The sequence below is a fragment of the Etheostoma spectabile genome, chromosome 9 (genome assembly GCF_008692095.1).
Source record: "Etheostoma spectabile isolate EspeVRDwgs_2016 chromosome 9, UIUC_Espe_1.0, whole genome shotgun sequence".
Taxonomy (NCBI): Eukaryota; Metazoa; Chordata; class Actinopteri; order Perciformes; family Percidae; genus Etheostoma; species Etheostoma spectabile.
The window spans coordinates 31,470,242-31,484,307 of NC_045741.1; the positions used below are offsets into that span (position 1 = coordinate 31,470,242).

General features: G+C 41.3%; 1 protein-coding gene across 1 annotated transcript in view; it reads left to right on the forward strand.

The window, feature by feature from the left end:
• The window catches only part of ptprfa (protein tyrosine phosphatase receptor type Fa), a 373,454-nt gene that overhangs the window by 194,390 nt on the left and 164,998 nt on the right, over positions 1–14,066 (forward strand). Inside the window, exons 7-8 of the mRNA XM_032525794.1 lie at positions 12,147–12,416; positions 13,326–13,907. Of these exons, the coding sequence (XP_032381685.1) occupies positions 12,147–12,416; positions 13,326–13,907 (852 nt within the window). The remainder of the gene's footprint in view (positions 1–12,146; positions 12,417–13,325; positions 13,908–14,066) is intronic.

Below are 14,066 nucleotides of genomic sequence, written 5' to 3' on the forward strand. Positions count from 1 at the left end.
AGTTGTGCCCCTAGCTCTACCATTCAAAAGGCCATTTTGACCAAAAAACGATAAATCATAAAAGTGGCGTTTCCATCCTAATTATGCTTTTGAACGACAGTTTGACTCGGCTACCAACACAAAAACACCCTATAGGTTGCATTTTGGCGAGAGTTACGCTTTAACTTACAAGCAGAGCTGTATTAAATGGAAAGATTACACTGGGCATGCTGCATTTTTCAGGCCCCCTCCAAATGGATACTATTTTATATGGGGAATCAAACACTTACTTTTTGAACTACCACATGATCATATTGAAAATATATTTATTTTGGTATTTTAATGCATGTTATGTAGGATTATTTAAAGGACCGGAGAAAAAAGTTGTGTAGAGTGTAAAGTTAGTTTTTTTGGCCCCTCGTTTCTGTCTTCTTGTTCTTTTTATCAGCTTTGCTGCACCCAAAAACATCGCAGATAAGTGGTAGTTCAACCGCTTTGGCTCCCTTACATACGTTTTTTGTTCTTTACTGTAGTTATTTTTATTTAAATAATATAGTAATATATGTAAGATGTTTATTTGATGTTTACATTGTTGGGTTTCTGTAAATAACATCACAGGGGATGGTCTATACCTGCTCTTTTATGAAAAGTGCAATGAGATAACTGTTGTGATTTGGCGCTATATAAGCAAAATTGAATTGAAGAGGAAGTGTTAGATTGGTAATTGACATTTTGCAATTATTTTCAAAACTATAAATATGTATATAATAATATCATGTTTTAGTTTTCCCTCTTACTGGGCCCCTTAGTGGCCCTAGGTAGGTGCCTAGACCCGGGCCCAGCATATAAGTGCCTAAGAGATCACAAGGATATGTCCAGTATGTTCTGTTGTCATACACCTCAAACCTTTCCTGGTGAAGGAACACAATCTTTACATAATGTATGCCCATAAAATAAAAATATGAGTTGAAAGTTTGTGCTCATTTTACAAAATGTTGTGACTGTGTCGGCCCCACGATGTCCTCTCCAGCATGCTGATTATGTTTTTATGTTCTTGGCTCATTCAAAGGCACGGCTCGTCCCAGCTCTCATCTGCTATCTGACCATCATTACGCTGAGCGGCAGCCTCGGAGCTCTAACTGCTTTAACCATGCTCTCCTCTTATCTGCGTCTCCTAGAAAACTACACTTTCACATTGAGCAAAACATGTTTTTCCAAGACTCATACTGCCGGATGATTAAAAGGAGTACGTTGAGGAGCACAGGAATTGAGGAGGAGTGGAATACTATTGGAGAAAACTGCTGCCCTAGCTGCTCTAGTGTTTGTTTGATATGTGGATTTGCCAACTTGTGGTGCAGCCTGTTGGTTGTCTTTTGTTCTACAGAAAAAAAAAAACTTTTCTTTATATCTGTGGTTAGAGAATGGAGGGATGCAGCATGAGCATTAGGGATTGTATATGTAATTTTTGTACAGGACGGAATAAAGGCTTATTCATTGTCCTGTCAGCTTGAGTATAGAATGTAACATTTATAATAAAATAGACAAATGATCAGAATAAGAAGTCATTCTGATGTTGCTTTGGTCTTCATTGGGCTAAATTACATTGTGTTGCATCTTCCTACTACCTGTGTCTATGTTACCTGATAAGAAAGTAAAGGAATATAATTTCGCCACGTTGACTGTTGCTGTATAAGAACGTGATTGGACATAGAGGAGGGGAGGAGGACAAGCTTGACGTGTGGGTCATAAAACAGGACTTTCAAGCCGGGGAAATGCGAGGTCCTAGGGAGTGTTAGAATCCAAAACCGCGATCTTTTAGGTGGCCAAGGTGGCCAACCGTAGTATGCTAGCTCGTTCTTATTGGCAAAACACCCACTAGTTGACCATAATCTCCAAAAGAACTACTTCCTGTCCCTGTTCTGTAGGTATTCCACAAGTGGCCCTCGTCTAGAAGAAGTCTCCCAGCTAATCCGGCCTTGAACTGACCAAAGTTGGAGAAAGAGTTATCTAGCGGATGTGATCTTTACTAGCTACTGAGCATGTGCAGCTCCCAACAAAGATAGTATAGAAGTGAGATGAGTGTAGCTAAAAACAGGATCTGCAGCAATGTGCAGTACAACAAAAACATGGTGTTTTTTTGAAAATGAAACCATGTAAATCTATTCTATTAAAACCTCAAAATACAATTATGAACCTGAAAATGAGCAGAATATGGGCACTTTAACTTAACTGTAATGTAAGCCGAGACGACCGGAAGCTCACGGTGCTCTGTACTCGGCTCACAGTCACCTATTCTCGCTTAACTGAACCACAAACTACCGCTGATACAAGGGAACATCCTACTATTTATCTACTGATATGACCGTGCTGTGACGAAGGTGGGTAGCCGCGTAACAAAGCTCTGTAGCGGCTTAAACAACTAGCAACTGCCGCTAAGCGTCATGGAGCTCCGTAGCCGGCGGTCTCCTATTTTCGGATGATATCTTACGTTTTGGTGTGCATACATCTTCATGCGATATCATGCGGACCCGTTCATGAGAACGCGTTCTCCTGATGCACTAAGGTGCTTTTAATCTAAGACTCCATCAAGCTAATGCTGTATGCCGATGGTACATCCGTCATCACATCATTTCCATTTTGATTGATGCTTTGTACAGCATGTAGCAGATGGATGTTATGTACAGCAGCAAAATCTCTACATCAGCACATATTTATACCCACTTCTGCTTCCCATGTTGAGTTGCTAATAAATGGGCATCTCATGCTTTTTTTCGGTGCCGCAAAATAAGTCACCTTCTTGTCAGACAGGAAGTAACAAAACAATTCAAATTTGTTTATGACTGACAACATCATACTGACTTCTTTTCATAAAACATACAGGAAAGATTGAATTTTAGAAAGAAAAAGCACAGTGAATCAAGTGAAATGGTACAGTTTGGTACAGTACATGGTGCTAAACTAGCCATATAAATAATAGTTGAGCTGTGCTTTTTGATGAAACAGTGTGGATTATTTATGTCAGGTGAATATTTTGTCGAAATTGACCAAGTTCACTCAGTAGTTAACTCCTCCGTGAGGCAACTTGCACTGCCTCCAGTCAAGTTGCATCATCTTGCTCCGTTTGTTTCTTTCCACCGACTTTGAATGCATTCATGTTGCCAAAATGTGTCTTACAAAAAATTAATTGAAAGAAGTAGAGGGAGATTTAGACCAAAACATTATTTCAGAACATGAACAACTCTCTTACACATCTGTAAACGCAAATGATAATGCGTTGAAAACATCGGCATAGTCAGAAGTTCAAAAATCGAAAATTCTCTTTAATGGTGGACTTGAATAAGGAAGAGGACTGAGATGGTCATGGTGTCAAAGATCTGACTCTGAGATTCTGACGTCACGTCAACATAGAGTAGCATCATACATACTAAGTGCAATAGTGGAATTTAACATAATTTTGGTTCTGAGCTGTTGACTTTATGCCCTCCCAGCACAATGGACCTCTATGGATTTTGCTATTTGTCATATGGCATATATCATATGGTGGTTGTCCTTATTGACGTACACTCTAAAAAAAATCTCTAAAGTTATATTACTGTGTATTTTCAAAGAAATTGTCAATAGAACGTGATTTGTTTTTTACATTTCAAATTGCATAACTTGTGCTTCGACAACTTTTGTCAGCTACCGATGTTGGTTTTAGAGAGATTAAAGAACTTACTTGTGACAATGGAATGAAGGGAAAATGATAAACATGAACATTAGACTTTAAGCTGAAATTTTCATCAACACAAGAGCTGCGTCTACTTAGATTCCATTCCCAACATTTATTAATTCAATAAGCATAATCTCTGTCTCTGAATCCTGCATGCCGATGCTGCTGCATGATTTCCCTGGCAATCCATACAGATGTTTGCTCCCCCACCCATCTTACCTTCCCAGCTTTTTCTTTCTTAGGACTTGGCTTCCCAAATCTTCTTTACTTGTCCATTCCCTTTCCTTATCCCGTCTCTTTTCTCTGGCATGCCACTAAAGATATCTGCATTCTAACTATCAGCTGCTCCTAATGTGCATCTGTTACTCCTTTATGTCATTGTGGCGACTGAATAACAAATTCAGTCTGTGCCTGTGTCAGTGCCTCAGTCATCCACATTGTCCTGCCCAACAGAAGCATTATTAACATCAATTTTAACTTCTGACCCAAGTAACAATTGTCATGACATTATGACCGTCTTCCATGCCCTCGGGTAACTTCATTTTTTCTAATTGACTAATATAAGAACACAATGATTCCCTCAGTGCTGGCCAGCACATTGATACCATCCAGCATCAGAATGTAGAATAAGTAAGCCTTTCAGTCACTTGAATCAAACTGAATGTCTTACATTCACCATCCAAGTGCAAATGATTGAAGTATATATGTATGAAATTGCAATGCAGTTACTTATCGCTATAAACCCCAATGCCAAGGACTCATATTTAGGATTAATCGAGCATACTACACAAAAGTTGGCCCGCACCGTGCCAATCTAGCACCATAAACCTTCCATAGTATATCACTGCTAAGCTGCCCTTACATTGTCCATTTATTCCTCAGAGGGTGAATAGAATGGAACACAAACCACGCACTTCATCTTGCACACGTCATGTAAAACTGAAATGTTTGCTAAAGATTCACCATTTTCCAAGATCCACATTCAGTACATTGGGAAGACAGTGCTGGTCTAAGTGCTGGCCAGCTGAGGCTAACACATCCTACTTTAATGCCCTTATTACCCCCACTTTGCTGTGGTAAGGATATCAACAGGTAATTCCAATGTTAAGATGTCTATCAGTAAGATCTCTAGTGTTTCCATTTACCAACACACACACACAGAGCTTTGTCACTGCCCTCTGTTACCATCCACATTGTAAGGGTTTCTATTCCCTGGTACATCAACATTACAACTAAAAGCGTATTCATAGCTGTCAAAGCCACTTTGAAATGATTCCGGCCGGGAACCACTTGGCCGCAATAGCGACAGGCCACCTGTGTGTGTGTGTCGGAAGATCAATGGGGATGTGAAATGTTAAGGCCTGGCTTTTTCTGTGCACCTGCTAAAAATGTACACCGCCATCAGAATGATGTTCCTTTTACTGCCACGCAATCAGTGGTGGAGGAAGTAGTCAAAATGTAATTAGACCTAATTGTGCCTTTAATCAATCCTCCAGCATCAAACAAGTGACCAGCCACAGTAAAATAGATTTCCCATGAGCCTCAGCCTAACGGACCTTGCAGTTTACCACTAAAGTTTAATTCATGGTTCTGCGTAGGCTCCGCGCTTTCACCGTAGCCTACGTAAGTGGCCTGAAGTTTATACTCGTGAGCTGGTTTGTTCGTTCATCTCTTTAACCCTTGTGTTGTCTTCCCGTCGACCATGCAACTTATTGTTTTCTGGGTCAAAATTAAAAATTAAAAACGGTAAGACACTTTTCTTTATTCTGAAGTTATTGTCACTTTTCCCAATGTTCTTTATCCCTTTTTGTTTTCTTTGATTTTCTTTGCACTTTTTTTGGACATTTCTGTTATTTTTTTCTGACTTTTTTGTCACTTTTTTCAACTTTCTTTGATCAGTTTTCTGCGTCAAATTATATAAAATTGAATAAAACACCCACATTCAATAAAAGTAATGAACTGATCATTTATTTTACATGTCAAGAGCGTTGTACGGGACCATCCGTGTTAATTTTTTGTGATCAAATATCTTTATTTTATTTAAATAATTAACAAACAATATAATGGGACATAGGAACACATCCCAGGACCAAAGAAAAAAATAAAAAATACACAGAGAGGAAAGACGAGGAGGGGGGAGACGCAACAAAAACACAAAAGAAGGAACAGAGCTCACCAGCAAGTCGCTATATTTTTTGAACAATTTGGTTGAGAGAAACCCAAAATTCCTGAAAATGGGTCAAATTTGACCCGAGGACAACATAAGGGTTTAGAGAATAGCGGAGCCGGTGACTGAGATGTGTGTGCGTGGAGAGTGTGTGTTAGAGCAAGTGAGAGAGTGACATCGATTACCTTCGGAGTGGGTAACAAAGTGCAACAAAGTGTCTCCCTTGCTTTCTGACCACTTTGGGAAATCTGTAACAGGAAACGTTAACCCTATCCTTGATTTCATGTTGTTTATGGAGAAGGAGAACTAGGAAATGAGTAGGGGGAAATGCAATTCTACAACAGGCAAGTCACAGTTGTTGCAGTCCGCGTGTAGTCACATTTTTAAGAGGTGTATTTCAGGCTAAGGTTTAGGGTCCGGTGTAGAGTCAGTATCTCCATGTATCTACGTATTTAGCCACAGCGTCGATTTAAAACAGAAGCATAAATTGCTCTAAATGTTCCTCCTCTTACTCCACTATCTTGTCCTAGCCCTCTGCCTCCTCTCCTCCTCTTTCTCTTCCACATCATGTTCTCTAGCGCTTTAGCCTCCACAGGAGTCCACCTCAACGCCAGCCATCTGCGTTTCAGAGTCTGCTGCTTACCGTGCCAGCAAACAATGCTATTTTTGTATTAGCATTGCTCAAAAAACTCTATTCCGTCCTCCACCACATTAACATTTAGCCCACACATGCACGCCAAAGCTCTCTGAATTATTGTTCAGCCAAACATACTGTACGTACTAGTGCTCCTTCCCAGTTCTCAACTCCAGCATCATTTTTGTGTGAGAGGCAGAGAGATATAATTTGAAACCTCGCTCTTCCCTCTCTGTAGTTAAAGCAAACCCTTAGAAAAGCTTCTGATCCACAGTGTAAGCTCCTCACACCCGTATTCCAGCCCGGAGCTTAAATTACACTTTGTGAGTCAGATTTACGTGACCCTGTGCTGGCTAAGTCAAGAGAGCGGAGACTTCACTTATGCAGCGCAGCCGTCTGCATATTTAATGCTCACACTGTGCTGTTGCACTAATTCAGATGTAGTGTAATGAGATCCTAGCACTGAGGGGAGATTTCTAAGGAAGAGAGCTAACAATAGGGGAGAATCCTTCTGTATTCTCGCACACTCGTGCCTTAGCATCAGGATGTGCTAGAAGTGCTCCAGACTATCATCACAGAGACTCCAGGTGTATTTTAATCCCTGCAGCACAGCAAAAAAAAACCTGATCCTTCGGATAAATTCAGCTATACGCCTTAGGCACAAGTTCTCAATTTACTACATTTTCAACATGGCAAACTTTAAATTGACTGTTACATCTAGTATAGAGGCGCTGGCACAATAGACGGTAATGCCATGTCAACATTATAAGGCTCTGATAGGGAAGGCCAATCTAATCCGTTGGTCCCAGACTGTAGTAAAGAGTTCCTACAAGAGCTCAGGTCACTACTCAGAGTTCAGCCATGACTCCAAAAAGTGAAGGGTTTTATAAGAAAAAGTCATCCAAACACATCTAAAGGAAAAAAAAACATCTATTATATTTATGCGTTTTCTTTATTTTCATGACTATTTATATTGGAGTTTATCACTGAAGGCATCAAAACTATGAATAAATACATGTGGAATTATGTACTTAACAAAAAAGTTTGAAATAACTGAAAACATGTTTTATATTCTAGTTTCTTCAAAGTAGCCCCCCTTTGCTTTTTTGATGCAAACCCTTGGTGTTCTCTCAGTGAGCTTCATGAGGTAGTCACCTAAAATGGTTTTCCCTTCACAGGTGTGCCTTGTCAGGGTTAATTAGTGGAATTTCTTGCCTTATTAATGGGGTTGGGACCATCAGTTGTGTTGTGCAGAAGTCAGGTCAATACACAGCCAACAGCCCTATTGGACAACTGTTAGAATTCATGTTATGGCAAGAACCAATCAGCTAAGTAAAGAGAAACGAGTGGCCATCATTACTTTAAGAAATGAAGGTCAGTCAGTCCGTAAAACTGCGAAAACTTTGAATGTGTCCCTAAGTGCAGTTGCAAAAACCATCAAGCGCTACAACAAAACTGGCTCACAGCCCCGGGAAAGGAAGACCAAGAGTCACCTCTGCTGCTGAGGATAAGTTCATCTGAGTCACCAGCCTCCGAAATCGCAAGTTAACAGCAGCTCAGATTAGAGACCAGATGAATACCACAGAGTTCTAGCAACAGACACATCTCTAGAACTGTTATGAGGAGACTGTGCAAATCAAGCCTTCATGTCAAATAGCAGCTAGGAAACCACTGCTAAAGAGAGGCAACAAGCAGAAGAGATTCATTTGGGCCAAGAAACGCAAGGAATGGACATTAGACCAATGGAAATCTGCGCTTTGGTCTGATCAGTCCAAATTTGAGATCTTTGGTTCCAACCGCCGTGTCGTTGTGCAACGTAGAAAACGTGACCGGAAGGTTTCTACATGCCTGGTTCCCACCGTGAAGTATGGAGGAGGAGGTGTGATGTTGTTGGGGATTTATTCCAAATTTAAGGCATACAGAACCAGCATGTCCACCACAGCATTTTGCAGCAACATGCCATCCCATCCGGTTTTGCGTTTAGTTGGACCGTCATTTATTTTTCAACAGGACAATGACCCCAAACACACCTCCAGGCTGTGTAAGGGCTATTTGACCAAGAAAGAGAGTGATGGACTGCTAGGCCTCCACAGTCACCAGACCTAAACCCAATCAAGATGGTTTGGGGTGAGCTGGTACGCAGAGTGAAGGTAAAATGGCCAACAAGTGATGAGCATCTCTGGGAACTCCTTCAAGACTGATGGGAAACCATTTCAGGTGACTACCTCTTGAAGCTCATCAAGAGCATGCCAAGAGTGTGCATGCAGTAATCAGAACAATGGGTGGCTACTTTGAAGAAACTAGAATACAAGACATTTTTTCAGTTATATCACACTTTTTTGTTTAGTACATAATTCCACATGTGTTCATTTATTTATATATATATATATATATATATATAAAGATAGAGTGATGAGACATAATGTCATTCAGATGGAATAAATGGTAAAAACATTTTTGCCTTAAAGGCAATCATGGAGAACGGAGTGATGGCAGTAGCTGTATGTGATGAATAAGAAAGAAAAGAATCTGAGAGATAGTTTGAATAAAGGAGGGGCGTGTCAGCCCTATTTGGTGATCCAACAACAACACACTTGGAACACAGGCTCAGTCACTGATGATAAGCGCTGCCTTTAAGATAGAAATATAGCTGCGAATAAACAAAGCTTTACACATGTAGCCGCCATACACGGATGCCAAGTGGACACCGCAAAGAACTGTGATTGGTCAGAGTGGGCTCCTTGTGTTTTCTGTTGCCTGTGGGGATGTTGATAGTGAAGACAACGTTGAAACAATTTGGAGATTAATTAGTAAGACGCATCTAACACTCCACTTCAAATCTAACACTCTACTTCAAATCGCTCAGCTCTGCGTGATCACCACTCCATCACGGTGAATGGAAGATCATAAATACAATGATTGCACAGAAATGGTCTCCTATTCAGTAATGAAACAAGAAGTAGAAGTTACCTGGAGGAAATTGCACTTCTTTCATTTTCTATTTGTAGTCCATCCTTCACATCACAACACAAAGTGAATGAAAGAATATAATCACAGTTATCATGGGGAACACAACTGATGTACAATACAGCCTGATTATGTATATCCGTCTAGAGTTGTCGTGGGGAAAAAAAACCTGGAACAATAAATCCGAACATTGACCTGCTACCAGACTGGTATTAAGCCAATGCGTCCAGTATAAACCCAGCTTCAGTACCAATCATCTGCTAATGATACACACATTGCAAATACAATAAATGACTATGTGTATTCATGTTTTAAATACCTGACCTAGAAATGTAGATTCAAATTATACGATTGTTGATTCTTTTAATTGCTTTGTCCTGGCCTTCTGGCAGTTAGGTTAGACATGTCTGTGAACATAATGCATTCTGTCTTCAGAGTTACATTATCCTTGCATGGTGTGAGAGCAGAATGACTTAAAATGTCGGCACAGTGAGCAACAGTCACTTTTTGACAAAATGCAAATTACGCATGATGTTCACTGATGATGAATTACGTCTTTAGAAATGGATTTTTGATGAATAAAAGCACTGGACCGCTTGAAGGTTGGATTATAATTGTCTTTTAATATATTTTTTGTGAACCAACCAAACAAAACTCTCTCAAAGTGCATTGAGACTCAAAGTTAAATCAGTGGAAAATTATTGAAACATGGTAACTCAAATACGTAACGTTAAACTGATAGATGTGATCATAAAAACAAAACTAAAATAAGCACTTAAAGAAGTATTTCACTGCTGGAAAGGGGGTCTTGTCATTAAACTGGACTGTCTATGCAGTGGAAAATGCTCTGGCTGGTGGACGACATAATGTGAGCACGTCACAGAGGGCGATATCGCGGCAAGCTGGTAACAAACAATCCCATCTTACAGTTACACGGTAAGCTAAATTAATTTTCTGGAAACATTTGAGGTGAGAAGTATGCAGTACAGTGACAAGAATCTTGAAGCATATGTCATCAGCACTATCTGGTGTTACAGTTTAAAGGTTCTATTTCAACCACAAAGGAATGTGTCTGAGTCAATGTAGTGTCTGGAATCTCTAACTGGCAATCAAGTAGTAGGCGTTGGATGTGTTTATTAGTGGTCTCCTAACACCATATCTGAAGTCTCTATTACATAGACCTTAGTGGTCCCATAATACTGTATCTGAAGTCTCTTTTATATAGACCTTAGTGGTCCCCTAATACTGTTATCTGAAGTCTCTTTTATATAGACCTTAGTGGTCCCCTAATACTGTATCTGAAGTCTCTTGTATATAGACCTTATGTCCCTCATAATGTATCTAAGTCTCTTTTATATAGACCTTAGTGGTCCCCTAATACTGTATCTGAAGTCTCTTGTATATAGACCTTAGTGGTCCCCTAATACTGTATCTAAAGTCTCTTTATATAGACCTTTGGTCCCTATACTGTATCTGAAGTCTCTTTCCCAAAATTCAGTCTTGGTGCAGAATTACAGCTACTTGAGCAGTTCCCACAATGAGCTTTCCTTAGCATGTGCCATTTCTGAGTCTGTAGCTATTGAGGAGGAGGGGGTGGGGGGGCAAGTTGGAGGCTGGGGGTGTGGCCTTGACCAACTGCCACTTTGCTCGTTTGAAAGCCATGATGTCTCTCTCTCATGGGTTGGCCAAATTCTCTGGGCGGACAAAGCAGAGAAAGGGGAGGTAACCTTGCTCCTTTTGACAATTCCAGATCGGCCTATCTGAGCTTTTAAGGCAGAGCAGGATACCCAGGACTCGGTTTACACCTATTGCAATTACTAGCCTAGCCTAAAAAACCTCATAAAGTGATTTTTTTCATGCCATGGGACCTTTAACCTGAGTTCACTCTGAATTTCTCTATCGATCTAAACCACAGGTGTCAAATTCAAGGACCGTAAGCCAAATCCGGCCCTAGTTATGTGACACTCAGGCAAGCAGATTTTGGCAGATTTGCCGACTTTGAGCTTCAGAAATTCCCACTGAAGCAGAGAGTTTTCACATTCAGGCTGTGAAACAGGTTGCTTTGAGTCAGCTGTGTGGTCGCCTGCTATACAAAATGTAATCTTTGTTTTTCATGATTTGCTAAATTCTATGATGGCTAAGAAACTTTTATGCTGTCTTTTTTTTTAGGGTTTTAGTATGTCCACCAAACTAAGAAGAAGGAAGTGAAAAAGCTAATTGAGACATGAAATAATACAGTCAAAGATATTTTACTTACTTTTCGTGAAATATTATGATTATTATGATTCTAATTTCTCGTTTTGATACCCCTGATGTAAACTATGTAAAACATTTAGGATACGCATTAATTAACTGTAACCAAAAGGACTACATCTGAACTGAAACCATTCTAATGAAAAGTATTAAGGTATGAGAATGTAAAATAAACTGCCTATAACTTGGTTTTAATCTAATTTACAAGTTAAAAAAACACATCCAGTCTCCCTCAGAAGTCTAAATTAAATTTTAGATCATGATGTGACAGCCCAACTGTTATTCAGGCAGTATTGTGGTGCACAGTACAAGCCAGCCCAGTCAGATATGATGTCGGCCCAGTGGTCCAGTGATTCCCCCCTCCCCCCCCCACCACCACTAACACCACCTGCTCCGCCTCTGTCTTCTCACACTCCCTTTCTTTACCCCTGCAGTTCGCCGTGTGCCTCCCCGTTTCTCCATCCCCCCCACCAATCACGAGGTGATGCCCGGCGGCAGCGTCAACCTGACCTGCGTCGCGGTTGGCGCTCCCATGCCTTACGTCAAGTGGATGAGCGGCGAGGTGGAGCTGACCCGGGAAGAGGAGATGCCTATTGGCCGCAACGTCCTGGAGCTCACCAACATCCGACAGTCTGGGAACTACACCTGTGTGGCCATATCGTCCCTGGGCATGATCGAGACCACGGCCCAGATCATTGTCAAAGGTCAGAAACATTCTTTATTCTCGTAAACAAAATTACAATGAATCATATGCTAGTCCACAGTTAACTCCAAATTACTTGTAAATTAAAGCAACATTAGATAACTTTTTGTAACTTAAAATTGTTTTTCTAAAATTGTTTCAGTGGTTTATCAACTCGTAACATAGTGAATGGCACTTCTGCATTCGCTTCCAACCTGTAGGGGGATCAGAGTGGGAAAAGGTCTCTAGTGTTGCTTATTCACATTTTTGATTTGTTCCAAATGTACTTTAAAAAGTGATATTTTGCAAGTGGTAGTTAAGACTGGATGTACTTTGGTGGTAACTCAGTTTATATCGACAGTACATGCAAATAATTTAAGTCTGGTGGAGAGAACCATCTGGAAGGGCTTTGAAACTCAATTTTCCGTTCTAAACACCCCTTTCTTCTTCTATTTCTGCTCAAGGAGCTTTGCTTGTGCTAGACATTCACTCCTGTCAGGTCCCCGCCTACGGCCCTGCACCCCTACTGACTGCCTGTGCATAGCTTCCCGATTCCCCAAACTACGCATCGGCCCGAACGTGCATGCGTATGTCAAAACACGTAGTGGAGTTTAAGTTAACTTCTCATTATTGCGTTACTTTTGACAGCCCTGATAAATAATTTTGTTATATCTGTTAAACGTTCAGCATAGTAGGCTCTACTGTGTGGCTGCATTGAGTATGCACTTCTGTTGATCTCAGTTACGTAGACTACAGATGGATTTGCATAGAAGGACGCACAACCACCTGCTTGGCAACATAATGCATGTGATCATCCTGCTGGCACTGTGCAGATCAGGAGAGTGCAGACACAGGCTCCTGAATAATAATTCACTGACATACTGCCACTATTGTTTGTCTGACTCTCTTGTCTGTCTCTGCTCTCTAACAGCCCTGCCCAAGCCACCCACTTCCCTCACTGTGACAGAAACCACAGCCACCAGTGTCACTCTGACCTGGGATTCCGGAAATCCAGAACCGGTATCCTACTATGTGATCCAGTACAGGCCCAAACTGTTTGACAACGGCTTCCAGGAAGTAGACGGGGTAGCCACAACCCGATACAGCATTGGGGGCCTCAGCCCCTTCTCAGAATATGAATTTCGTGTCATGGCTGTCAACAACGTGGGCAGGGGGCCTTCCAGCGGTATTGTAGACACCCGAACAAGTGAGCAAGCCCCCTCATCACCGCCTCTTCACATCCAGGCACGGATGCTGAGCTCCAGCACCATGCTGGTCCAGTGGGAGCCTCCAGAGGAGCCCAATGGCCAAATCCGGGGCTACCGGGTCTACTACAGCTCGGAACATGACGCCCCGCTCAGCGCCTGGCAGAAACACAACACAGATGACAGCCAGCTCACCACCATCTCAGGCCTGACCACAGATATCACCTACAGCCTTAGGGTACTGGGCTTCACCTCTGTGGGGGATGGGCCGCCTTCTGATGTGCTGCAGATCAAGACCCAGCAGGGAGGTAAGAACGAGCTCACTATGTCACAGCAAAGCAATGGCACAAGAAAACTCTTGCTAGTTATTTTTGTAGCAACAGAAGTAGTGCCAGAAATGTATTTAACAATGATTCCAATAATTTACTTAGATTAAAGGGTAGCTACCGTTTTTTTCAACCTGGACC